The 12,216-nt window shown below is 40.7% G+C and overlaps 1 protein-coding gene across 1 annotated transcript in view; it reads right to left on the reverse strand.

Moving 5' to 3' along the window:
* Positions 1-8,735: 8,735 nt before the first annotated feature.
* The window catches only part of LOC109916935 (RING finger protein 24), a gene marked incomplete at its 5' end in the record, with an annotated part of 34,570 nt that continues 31,089 nt past the window's right edge, over positions 8,736-12,216 (reverse strand). Inside the window, 2 exons of the mRNA XM_048621498.1 lie at positions 8,736-10,383; positions 11,367-11,446. Of these exons, the coding sequence (XP_048477455.1) occupies positions 10,272-10,383; positions 11,367-11,446 (192 nt within the window). The remainder of the gene's footprint in view (positions 10,384-11,366; positions 11,447-12,216) is intronic.

The raw sequence follows: 12,216 nt of genomic DNA on the forward strand, positions 1-12,216 counted from the left end.
TGCTTCTACAGGAATAGACACACAGGGCTTCTATTTCAGAAAATGACCTCTTCATCCCAAAGCTTGAAGAAATCACATTTTCACTCACTTCATATTTGCTAAAATTTGTAATACTGGATTATTTAAAGTGGCTTTCATTGCACCTTCAAATGGCTACCATTATTTCTGTTTAAATCTTGTCATGAAATGAATTTATTGATAGTGAGATGGGAATGGGAAGAATAAGGACAAAGCAGGAGATGGAGATTAGGGAAAGCGAGAGTTTTAACAAGGGAAGGAATGACAACAAAAAAAGCAACAGGTAAAAATGGGAAAAGCCTAAGGAAAAATGGAAAAAAAACACCAAAAAAGCCAAAATGTTCATTGTTATATCTATGATTCATGCAGATCCGGAGTGGAATCAGCTGGGTTAAGATGAGTTTACTTCCTCCTATAAAATGCTGGTGTAATTTGCTCTTATAGTTAGGACATTTTTGTTTCTTTTCTGTTGCTAAGTATTAGTGGCCATCAATCAAAATGGAGGCTTCACGTAATTTTGGAAACTCAACTTGACTCGCTGTAAGGATCACAGTGCTCCTGTAAAATTACAGGTTCACTCATCTCCATCACCTCAGCTTCCTGTTGGTTGGCTGTGGGGGGTTTGGAAGACAAATGTCTAAGATATAAAATTTCAACCTGTTCACAATTCAAGCTGCAAAAGCCATGCACAGTTTTGTCTTTCATAACCTGTCCTGTTTGAAGTCACTTGTAGAGTACGTTAGCAGCGTGGTAATCTTCAATGCCTCTGGTACATTTTAAAAAATATACTCATTCACAGGATGAGGGCATTGCTGGCCAGGCCAGGATTTACTCCCCATCCCTAAGGGCAGTTAAGAGTCAACCACATTGCTGTGGGTCTGGAGTCACATGTAGACCAGACCAGGTAAAGATGGCAGATTTCTTTCTTTAAAGGACATCAGTGAATCAGATGAGTTTTCTCCAACATTAAACAATTGATTTATGGTCATTATTAGACTCTTAATTCCAGATTTTTATTGAACTCAAATTCTACACACTGTCATGAGGGAATTTGAAACTGGGTCCCCGGAGCATTAACTGGGTCTCTGGATTGACAGTTAATACCACAAGGCCATTGCCTTCCCATCATTAAAACACTGTTGACCAGTTTTGCCAATATACCTCAGTCAAAAGGACACTTTGGAACCCAAAAATCTTACCATAATCCCACTAATATTTTTTATATTAGCCATCCACGGTTACATCAGGGCTTAAGACGCCTCTGGCAGAAATATAAAGGTAAACTTTCTGCATGTAGTAACCCTGGTTGTTGAGGTGATTGGTTCTCACACCAGCCTTTCCTTGCCTTGCTGAACCCATCAGATTTACTTTGATAAAACAAAGAACTGTGGATGCTGGAGATCTTTTGCAGAAACAGAAATTGCTGGCGAAACTGGGCAGGTCTGGTAGCACCTGTGGGGAGAAAGCAGCATTTCGAGTCCAGTGACTTCATTAGAAGTTTACTTTGCTGCTGCTGGTGCACAAATCCCCGCATTGGGCACCAGCTCCACTATAATGGGACTAGAGCTATGTGAGAGCAGCTCACATTGCATTCAACCCCAGTTGCCTCTGTATCCTCTCTGCGGTGTTGAAAAACCTTTACGTCTGTACTGCTCCATGAGAAGCTTAGCCATTGTTGGTATATGGCACAAAGATAGGTGGAGGGACAGGTAATGATGAGGGAGCAGGGAAGGTACAGAATGACTTTGACAGGGAAGGTCAGTGGGCAAAGAAGTGGCAGATGGAATACAATGTAGCAAAGTGTGACGTTATGCACTTGGTAGAAAGAACAGAAGCATAGACTATTTTCTAAATGGGGAAAGGCTGCTGAAATCTGAAGCACCAAGGGACTTAGGAGTCCCATTCAGGATTCATTTAAGGTTAACATGCAGGTTCAGTTGGCAGTCATTAGGGCAAATGCAATGTTATCATTCAAGAAGGCTAGAATACAAGAGCAGGAATGTACTGCTGAAGCTGTGTGAGACTCTGGTCAGACCATATTGTGAGCAGTTGTGGGCCCTGTATCTAGAAGGATGTTTTGGCATTGGAGGGGGGTGTCCAGCGTAGGTTTACATGAATGATCCCAGGGATGAGGGACTTATCAAATCAGGAGTGGTTGAGGACTCTGGGTCTATTCTCAATGGAGTTTAGAAGGATGAGGGAGATCTCACTGAAACTTACAGAATACTGAGTGGATGTCAAGAAGATGTTTCCACTAGTAGGAGAGACTATGACCTGAGGGCACAGCCTCAGAGCGAAAGGTCACCCCATTAGAACTATGATAAGATGAAATTTCTTCAGCCAGAGGGTGCTGAATCTGCGGAACTCATTGCCACAGAAGGCTGCAGAGGCCAAGTCTATTTAATATAAAACATACATATTTAATATAATACAAATATATTTAATAGAAATAGATAGCTTCTTGATTAGTAAGGAGATGAAGGATTACAGGGAAAGGCAGGAGAATGATGTTGAGAAACATATTACCTATGATTAAATGGTCGCTCAGACTCCATGGGTCCAATGGCCCAATTGTGCTCTATACCTTATGGCCTTGTGATATGGCTAACCCTTTCTCTGTGGAAAGTTCAAATCTCAAGTTTCTTTGATATGCCCTCACTAAAATTTAACATAGGACTTAAAAAAGATTTTCACTGTGTTTCAACAATTTTCTTTAATACTAATCTTCTTCCACCCATTTCAGCCTTTCAATAAATTTCATACAAGTGGGAACTAATGTAACCATATATGATGTAGAATCTAGTCTCTGAGATTTCTTGGTTTGCATTAGTAAAGAGTTTAAAGTATAGACTCTCAATAAAATGGACTCAATGCAAAAGACCAAGCCATCTTCTGGTCAGTTTGTTTGGACAAGTTTGGGGTTCATCTTCTGAATGTCAACTTGGCTCTTGGATTGGCCAGTATTCTTCCCTAAGATTGCTCACCTTATTACAGTAAACTCTTATCTCAAACACGATCCACAACGTACTTGCAGAAAGGCATAAGGTTGATCCTTGGCTGAGATAAGACTGGAGAAAACTTTTAGGTTTTAGGTTTTAAGAAGAGATGTCTGCATTATCCTGTGATCTTTTCCCACTGTAATGCTGTGACTTGTAGATCTCCAGGCAAACTTCTGCCCTTGACTTTATATAAGTTCATAAACAGAACAGAAAAGGTGCATCCAAAAACTTACTTGAAAGCGTTTTCTAAAGTAGAATTGGGGGAGTTTCAAATTAATAAACTGCAATTTGATGGTACATGCTGATATCCTTACCCAAAATACAGACAACAGATGAAATAGACTTGCAGACAATGCGGTTCAGGCTAATATTCTGGGATAATTTCAGAAGAATTAGAGTGTGTAATGGGGTCATTCTGGATGATCTAAAGTGGCTTGAATGCTCTTCCTTATCTGCAATGGCCTTGTGATTTATGTTATGGAGTGGGCGTAAGGGGGCTGGGGCAGTATCTCTCTACTCTCCCACTCTACACCTCTCATATGGAGACCACCTGAAAGATGATAGTAATGAGAACAATGGACAGATGGCTACTCGGTGATGCGGTTGCCCCTGGTGGTTGTGTGGATCATCTCAGCTCATGAGGGTTAATGTGGAAGGATGTTCTTAAACTGGAAAGGGTGCAAAAAAGATTTACAAGGATGTTACCAAGACTGGAGGGTTCGAGTTATAAGGAGGGGCTAGATAGCCTGGGGCTTTTATCCTTGAGGGGCACCTTTTTAAAAAATAGGGTGGTGCGTATATGGAAAGATCTGCTGGAGGAAGTGGTGGAGGCTGGTACAATTAGAACATTTAAAAGACGTTTGGACAGGTACATGTGTAGGAAAGGTTTAGAGGGATATGGGCCAAACACAGGAAAATGGGACTAGTTCAGTTTAGGAAACCTGTTTGAGTTGGACCGAAGGGTATGTTTCCATATTGTATGACTCTATAACTGTCCTCGCAGCAGATGGAAAAGGGTGGCTGAACCTTTTGTTTTTGCTGTTTGTCCCACATATGGAGCTACATGAAACAGTAGCAATGAGTAGGTAACTTTGTTATGGAAGTTCAGGGAAAAAGAAATAGAAGGCTGAATAAAACAAGTACAGATGAAGATTTTGAAAACTTGACCTGCCTTAGGACAGCAGGGAGGCTCAGTGTCTGAAACCACTGAAGTTAATTGTGATTGAGAGCTGGCGCTAACAAAATGTTACCAGGCACAACCTCTTCTCTGTCTTGCTCAATGCATCCCAGTTTCAACACAGGAAGGCTAAGGTATTAAGCAATGTGTACATGCCCATTTTTGAACATGTCAACACTTGTAAATGACCCTGAGATCACGAGCACTAAACAATCAAAACGAACTGACCGGAAGAAGCAGGAAGGTGCAATGAAGAGACCACGTTGTCTCTCCTGATGAAAACAGGGCTCCCCTTCAGGGCCTTATACTGAGTACCTTTGTAAAATAACAACATAACCAAAAAAAAAATTGTAACACAAGCAACCTTGGTAGTTTTTGAAAAAGAAAGAATGTTGTAAGTATATTAAGAGGTCAACGGTAAATATTTACATCAACTGTAGTGAAGGAGCGTATCTCCCTGACTCACTAAGTAAACTCTGATATGTGTGGCTACTATGTCAGAGGTGTTGTACTAATGACAGCCTGCACCATGAGCTCTATTCAGATGGGGCTGGAGGCACAGCAGAGGCAGGGGTCAGAGGTGGGGAGGGTCATAGTTCCACAACATACTCCAAATATTCAAAGACACGATGAGCTGCCAGTAACATGAGAAAAGAGGATTTTGGTTGATTAGACCTCATCTCCAAGGAAACTCAAAGGAAATATTGCTGAACTGAACAAAACTGGATTTCTTAAAAGAAACTAAAATAAAAAAAATGATTGACAATCGTGATGACTTTTTCATGGTTGTACCAATTTATGTTAGCTGAAATCCAATGGCGCAATTTGTCTGGCATGCAGAATAGAATGGTTCAGATGTGATAGGTGAAAAATTAAAGTTGGTGAGATTTACTCTAAGCTTTCTTTTCAGTAAACTGTCAGGGTCTGGGGCACTTTGTGGTAACTTGTGATCTTTGCATGAATCAGTCTACTAACAGCTCTAAGACACAAAATAGAATTAAAAGTATTTCTGTTTCAGTCAAGCTAACTAAGTATTCTCCATGTACTTAAGTGTCCAGGACTCATTTGTAACTTGTGGAGTTATGACACTGCGGTGTCCAAAACTACTTGAAAAGGCATTCTACCATCCATGGGGGTGATTAAAATAGGCAAAGAGATATTGTTATCTCCACAATGATGACTGCACTCAATTAATTCCCACAGAAGTATATAAGAAAAAGGTTTTGAACAAATTCACCTGAGCAAAGCTTCAAAGTGTTTCTGTTTTTGTAAAGACAAATCATCATCATTTTAGAATTGAGTTAGTGAGCCTCCATTGGCAATGATGTCTTTGATCAGAGCTAAATCTTTGCACTAAGTAGTAGGAGATTAATTGAAGTCTTTTAGATTTAAAAGATTTTATCAAATGATTCCAACATTTAAATCAATCTCTTTGAGTGATGAAGTGTCGAGATACATCTGTTAAATTATAAAAATGAAGAGAACGTATCTAACATATTTGTATTCACAGCAAATATTATTGCACAGAAACTGGCAGCTTTCAACTTGCTTACAACACATTTTATGTAAATAAATTGTGTTCCTTGTGCTGTAGTCTAGCAGTTATGTATATTTGTAGAACTGTCGCTGGATGATGGGTTGCATCAATTCACTGGTACATTTGATTTGTATTTGGAAGTATTTGCTGATAAACTGATTTGAGATGAAAGAGAGGGTTTATCAAGCCATGCCCTCACACTATTGGGCACTTCCAGTTATGGCTTTTAATAACATTTCCCACCATTCCTTCATTTCAAGAGGTTTTGATGCGTGACCCAAAATAATTCCTTATTCCTTTGTCTTCATTCACACACACCAATCCCCAACTAAGACAGCAGCAGGTTCCTAGGCCTTTCTTAGGGAATGGCTCCCCTCTACCTTCTTCCTCCCCATAGGCTTGGCTGTGATCGGGAATTTGTTCTGTGGCAAGTCACTGGATTAAGCTTGGTTTCCCAATGGCCCAGCAACGTGCTAAGTCCTTTGTGTCATTGTGTTATTTTTTTAAAAAAGGCAATTCTCAATTTGTATCTCTTTGACTTCTTGCCTTCGAAACTGAGGCACTGTAAGATTCATCACAGACTGGCAAACCCAACAATTGGTCATCTTGAGAAGATCTCAGTCCTGGCACCAGAAAGGAGGGTGTGATTTCATTTCAGCAGCTCACTGCAGAATAAACTCCCAGCTCTTGAGCAAATGACAACTGACAACCAATGACTTTATCAAAGGGAGAAATCATGGAGGTAATAATTCCAATTGAACAGGGCTTTGTTCAACTCTCCTCTTGAAGCCCCCTCCAGGATCCCTTCACCTCCTGGGGAGCAAGACGCAGAGAGAACTATGTAGAGAGATCACTGTGTCATCAGCATCCTGGGTCAGGATGACAGGAGTAAAGGCCATAATGAGCAGTAAGTCTATCAAGAACCAAGGGTTAAGGGAGGTCACAAATGGTTGAATAATGAATACCACTCTCTGTGGGTTTGATGGCATGGGTGGTTCCAGCTCTTTGGTATCTTGGTGAAATAAGCTCAGTCTTCAGAAGGCATCAGGTCAATCTTGTCTTAAAAGCCCAGCATTTATGGTTGGATATGGATCTAGAGCATGTTGTTAAACTCCCTGCCGATGTATCTGAAACTCAGCTGCCTCAGCACAGAGCAAGGGTTGAACCTGACTCATTCTCTCCAATGTAAGGCTCAGTTTCACAGTTGGTAATGGACCTGCTAACTCAGCTGGTAGAGAAGCCCATATTCTGGGAGAAGAAAAATGTCTAACAAAAATTATTCAAGGATTCAGGTATAATTTTCGCCACACCTTGCCTGAGTGTGGTTTTAAATTAATCTCCAGGTTGTAACAGTTGGGATTGGGTGTTATATACAACCCTGATTTTTGTCTTTATTGAATCATTGACTAGTTTTGGGAAGGATATAAAGCTACCTTTCTATCTGACCCTGTAAGTTTTCTGTCTGTGACACCCTTCTCCTCACCCATCACCACAATATCTCACAAAAGGAGATACTGCGAGAGAGGGGGGAGACAGAAAGACAGAGAGAGAGAGAAAGAGAGAGAGAGAGGTCAGAAAGAGAGAGAGAGCACTTAGATTTGAGAACACTGAAAAACAACTGCTTAGTACATGTCTAATGACCAAAGCAATCCTCCTGCCTCATTGTGTCTCACAATCAACAATTAGAACTGGGCAGTTCTAACTGACTTGGAGATCTGGTATGTTCAAAGAGAGTTTATAGTTCTGTCTCATTAAAATCACAGACTTAAGTGTCCTGTCTGGGCAAGGGACAGTCTACAACCAAGAGAATTAAAGGGAAGAAAACTGAAGTCCTAACAAAAAGGAGTGAGAGGAAGGGGCGTGAGACTAATTGGATAACATTGTCAAAGTGCTAGAATGGGCATGATGGGCTGTAAAGCCTCCATTGTGCTTTAAAATTCGATGATTTCTTTATCCCAGGGCAGACAGTTGTAAACGTACAACTCACCAGTTAGAGTAACTCAGAAGCAGCAGGAGAAAGGGCCTTTTAACAAAGTGTCATGTGGCCTGGTAAAGAGGGAAAGTGCAAAGCTATCACAATATTCTATTATAAAGAACTGGGCATTCTGAGATCTGGGGAAGGTTAAACAAAAATATGGGGAACAAAAATGGCATCTTTCTCATTTTAAATGAGCTATACTTTTCACTGACATTCTCAAAAAAGCATTTCGGATAAAGGTCATATATAGCTTGAATTAGATAAAAACAAATTAATTGTAGGTTCCTAACTGCTGTACCAGTAACATTCTGAATCTCTGCAGAGAGCTCCAGCATTCAATCTTTCTTAAATAATCACCTCTTTATGTCCTCATTTTCAGGAGATCAGCACAATGTTGCAATGACCTTCAGGAAATTGGTCTTTAAATGAATGACGTTGGGAGATCTTACAGAGTACACCGCGTGGAAACAGACCCTTCAGTCCAACCAGTCCACGCCAACCATGTTCTCAAATAAAGCTAGTCTCACCTGCCTGTGTTTGGCCCATATCTCTCCAAACCTTCCTTTCCTAATCATGAACCTATCCAAATGTCTTTTCAACGTTATAACTACCTGCATCCACCACCTTCTCTTGGCAGTTCATTCAACACATGAACCATTCCGTGTAAAAACGTTGCCTCTTGTGTCCTTTTAAAATCTTTTCTCTTCTCACCTTAAAAATATGCCCCCGAGTTTTGAACTCTGCCATCTTAGAGAAAAGACCCCCGCTATTCACCTTATCTACACCCCTCATGATTTTATAAACCTCAAAAAGGTCACTCCTCAACCTCCTACACCACAGCTAAAAAGTCCGAGCATTTCCAATCTGTTTTTATATCTCAAACTCTCCATTTCCGGCAACATTTGGGGAAATCTTTTCAGAACCCTCTCCAATTTAGTAATATCTTTCTTATAACAGGGTAACCAAGTCTGTGCACAGTACTTCAGAAGAAGCCTCAGCAAAGTCCTGTAAAACCTCAACATGACGTTCCAACTCTTATACTCAAAGGTCTGAGCAATGAAGACAAGCGTGCTGAATGCCTTCTTAACTGCCTTGTCTACCTATGACACAAATTTCAAAGAATTAGAAAAGGGTCCACAAAGGCTCTCATTAGTTGTACTGGTACACATCCCAGTGCTACCTCTTCTCCCAATACAGATGAGAGGTTTCAGTGCTAATCCTGGGCTGTAAATGAGTTTAGTTGCAGACAATTTTAGGTTTTTCCAGCAACTCTCCTTGCTCTCTAGCCACCTCCATCTCATTCCTTTGTCAACCTGCGCATTTTTCTCACTTCTCCTTTCTTACCCAAATTCCTTGTTTGTTGTTTTCTTTAAAGCGTTACTTATTTTTTTTTAAACATTAAATTATTTCTTCGTTTGTACAGGATCTCACTGTTGACTACACCATTGGCCATGTGCCATAAATGAGATAATTGTTTGAAAGGTGAGAGTTGCTGTCCATTTCCACTCCCAGCGACTCTCTAATTAACACCACTGTGCTCTGCTCAGCTGCCTGAGGGGTATTTGATTGAATGAGCTCCCAACATATCTCAGTTCCTGACCAACCGCAGAAAGAGTTTACAAAGGCTCAAAGTGTTTGAAAACTCTGCGATAATTAATCCTTCGTACAAAATGCTCTTAATAATGCTTTTCTTTAAAAAAAAGGAAAATGAATTTATCTCTTAACTAAGGGGATTGTCCCAAAGAGCTCCCACTCCTACAGCCATATGTATAGTGTCTGGTACAGAGTTTGACCGCTTTTCCAACCTCCCCACCCGACAAAGAAAGTGCCTCATCATCAAATATATTGATGTATTGTTCACATGGTTTAATGCCAAGAGGCTCTGGCTGAGGAACAAAGGGCGGTGACCGTTATCATTCACAGTAAAACCTCAGATCTAATCTGAAATAGGAGTGAGAGCCCTTTAGACACTTTTTTTTTGGCAATTTCATAACTTGGGTTTAAGCATGAAATCTTTGAGAAGTCCTGCCTCAGGGTTGGCTGCTTTACATAGCGTCATGAGCTCTAAGCTTCCACTTTGAAAAGGCCTGAGTCTGTTCCCTTTGTTTGCTTATTCCTTAAAATGCTGACACAGCACTTTTTGCCACCCGAATGCTCAATCTGACATAACTTTAAGAAAACCCCATGCAATACACACCTCCCACCTCCATGCTTGGTACCTGTGACAGTTCAAAAAGGGGAGGAGAATGAGTCATTGTAAAGTGCTCCTTTGTGTGTAACTCAAGTCAGCTTGGCCTCTGTGTTATACTGACAGGTCCAGCAGCACCTCCTGGTAGACCCAGCAACAAAAAAAAGTGCTTTGGTGTTCGAGACTCTCCGGTCCCCTCGCGGTGAGTCGTGGCGCGCCATTAACCACACACTCGGGTGTAGGTCCGCAGGATCACCACCTTGTGAATCGGCTCCACTACAAACACGGGAAAAATGAAACAACAAATAAACAAAAATAATGATGATACAAAAAAGAAAATCCTTTCTCTTGAGTTGAAATGCGAGCAGCGTGTGCTACACTAAGTTGTCTGTCCCACTCATGGCTCCCTGCTCTTGGTTATTTTGGAGGACAGGCGTATTACAGAGTGGACAAACCTTCCTTACTTCGAGCCATTTGATCAGACACCTATGAAAGAGAGAAACAGAAAGGAAAACACATTTATTTCTCAATTCCCTGGGCTCTGTATTTTTGGTGTCACTTATTCTCATGAAAGCAATAAGAGGTATCAGTCATTGGGAATACAACACTTTCCCATGTTATATCACATTTTGTACAATTAGATGTTTAGGAAAGTCCCTTCTTCCTCTGTCCCACCAGCCTCATACAGCAGTAATAGGGTCGCACAGTAGCTCAGTGGTTAGCACTGGTGCCTCAGAGCACAAGAGGCCTGGGTTTGAGTGTCTTTGTGAAGTCTCCCCGTGATGGCGTGGGTTTCCTCCGGGTGCTTCAGTTTCCTCCCACGGTCCAAAGATGTGCAGGTTAGATGGATTTGCCATGCTACATTGCCCATAGTGCCCAGGGATGTGTAGATTAGGTGGGCCAGTCACAGGAGATGCAGGGATAGTGTAGGGGAGTGGATCTTGGTGGGATGCTCTTCTGAGGATCAACATGGACCCGATGGGCTGAATGGCCTGCTTCCTCACTGTAGGGATTTTATGAATTTACTGTTCAATTTAGACTAATTTTATAAGAATATAAAAATAAAATCAGGAGTAAACTTTTAGCCTTCATGCTTGCTCTGCCATTCAACAAGATCACAGCTGATCTTTCCGTCAGTCTTACCTTCCTGCAATATTCCCAAATTCTCTGAATATCCAAAAAATTACTGACATTTGACTATATTCAATGACACCCAGAACTCTGTGATGTGCAGAATTCCAAAGAATTGTAATCTTTAAGTGAAGAAATGTATCGCATTTCAGTCCTGAATGGCTGACCCCTCATTCCAAGACTGTGACATTAACCAGGCCACTTATTAATGCCCAGAAAAATAAAGGTCAAAGTCTCAGTTTCCAGAAATATTAGTTTCTTGGAATCATTGAATTTTAAGGCAAAATGCACCACAATGTGCACATCTCACTCTGCTGCACAATCTCCACTATACTCACTTTCTGTGAAATGCATGTTTACATGGACAGATCCCAAGCTCATCCTTCGGTTTAAACTCCTCCAAGCAGACTGCACAAATCTGTCAGATGAAACACAGCCACAATAAAGCAGTCAGTTTAAAAAGGTCATTTTGCAAAGACAACAGAGCCTTACAAAGTAAAGCGGATGGCACAATGACATTTAACAGTATGTGTGACGTAAGACTTTGTTTATTATAACCCCTGATTAAGGGGTTATTATGTGTACAACATTCTTATGGTAGTTAAACTAAATATATCACAAGTTTGAAAGATTTCAAAACACACAGAAAATTACAATCCCATTAATCCCAACAGCACTCCTTTACAGTACTCACACCAGAGAGAATTTCCTTCTCTATCATATCCATGGGGCTTATCTGTGGATTCCACTCCCTGTCTGGAAAATCTGATAATCTCTTTCTTGAGTCTTCATACAACTAAGCTTAGACATTTTCAGCTTTTAATAACTCTTTCAGATTTTAACCAAACATTTCTTATCAGAACTTTCAAACTAATTCCTTACACTGAGAAACCTATTTCAGAACAGTTCTAAATTCTTCTTTAGGAACAAATGATTTAGATATCCAGCTTCAGCCGAGACTTCTGCAAAGTGGCCCAACTCAAAAGCACTTTCTTCCAGCCACGGTGTTACCCTAAGCCAAAAATATTTCAGGATATTCTAAGCTTCGTTTCACTGCTTATTCTGTTCAGTCAGAAAATTCTCCCAATTTAAACGAAACCCCATTACTTTCCAGGAAGTTTCTCTTTCATACAGTGTTTTCAAAGAAATCACCACGGCTACAGAAGTACTTACAAGTTACAACTTACA

The sequence above is a fragment of the Rhincodon typus genome, unplaced genomic scaffold (genome assembly GCF_021869965.1).
Source record: "Rhincodon typus isolate 14 unplaced genomic scaffold, sRhiTyp1.1 hic_rhity00000716, whole genome shotgun sequence".
In the NCBI taxonomy this organism is placed as follows: domain Eukaryota; kingdom Metazoa; phylum Chordata; class Chondrichthyes; order Orectolobiformes; family Rhincodontidae; genus Rhincodon; species Rhincodon typus.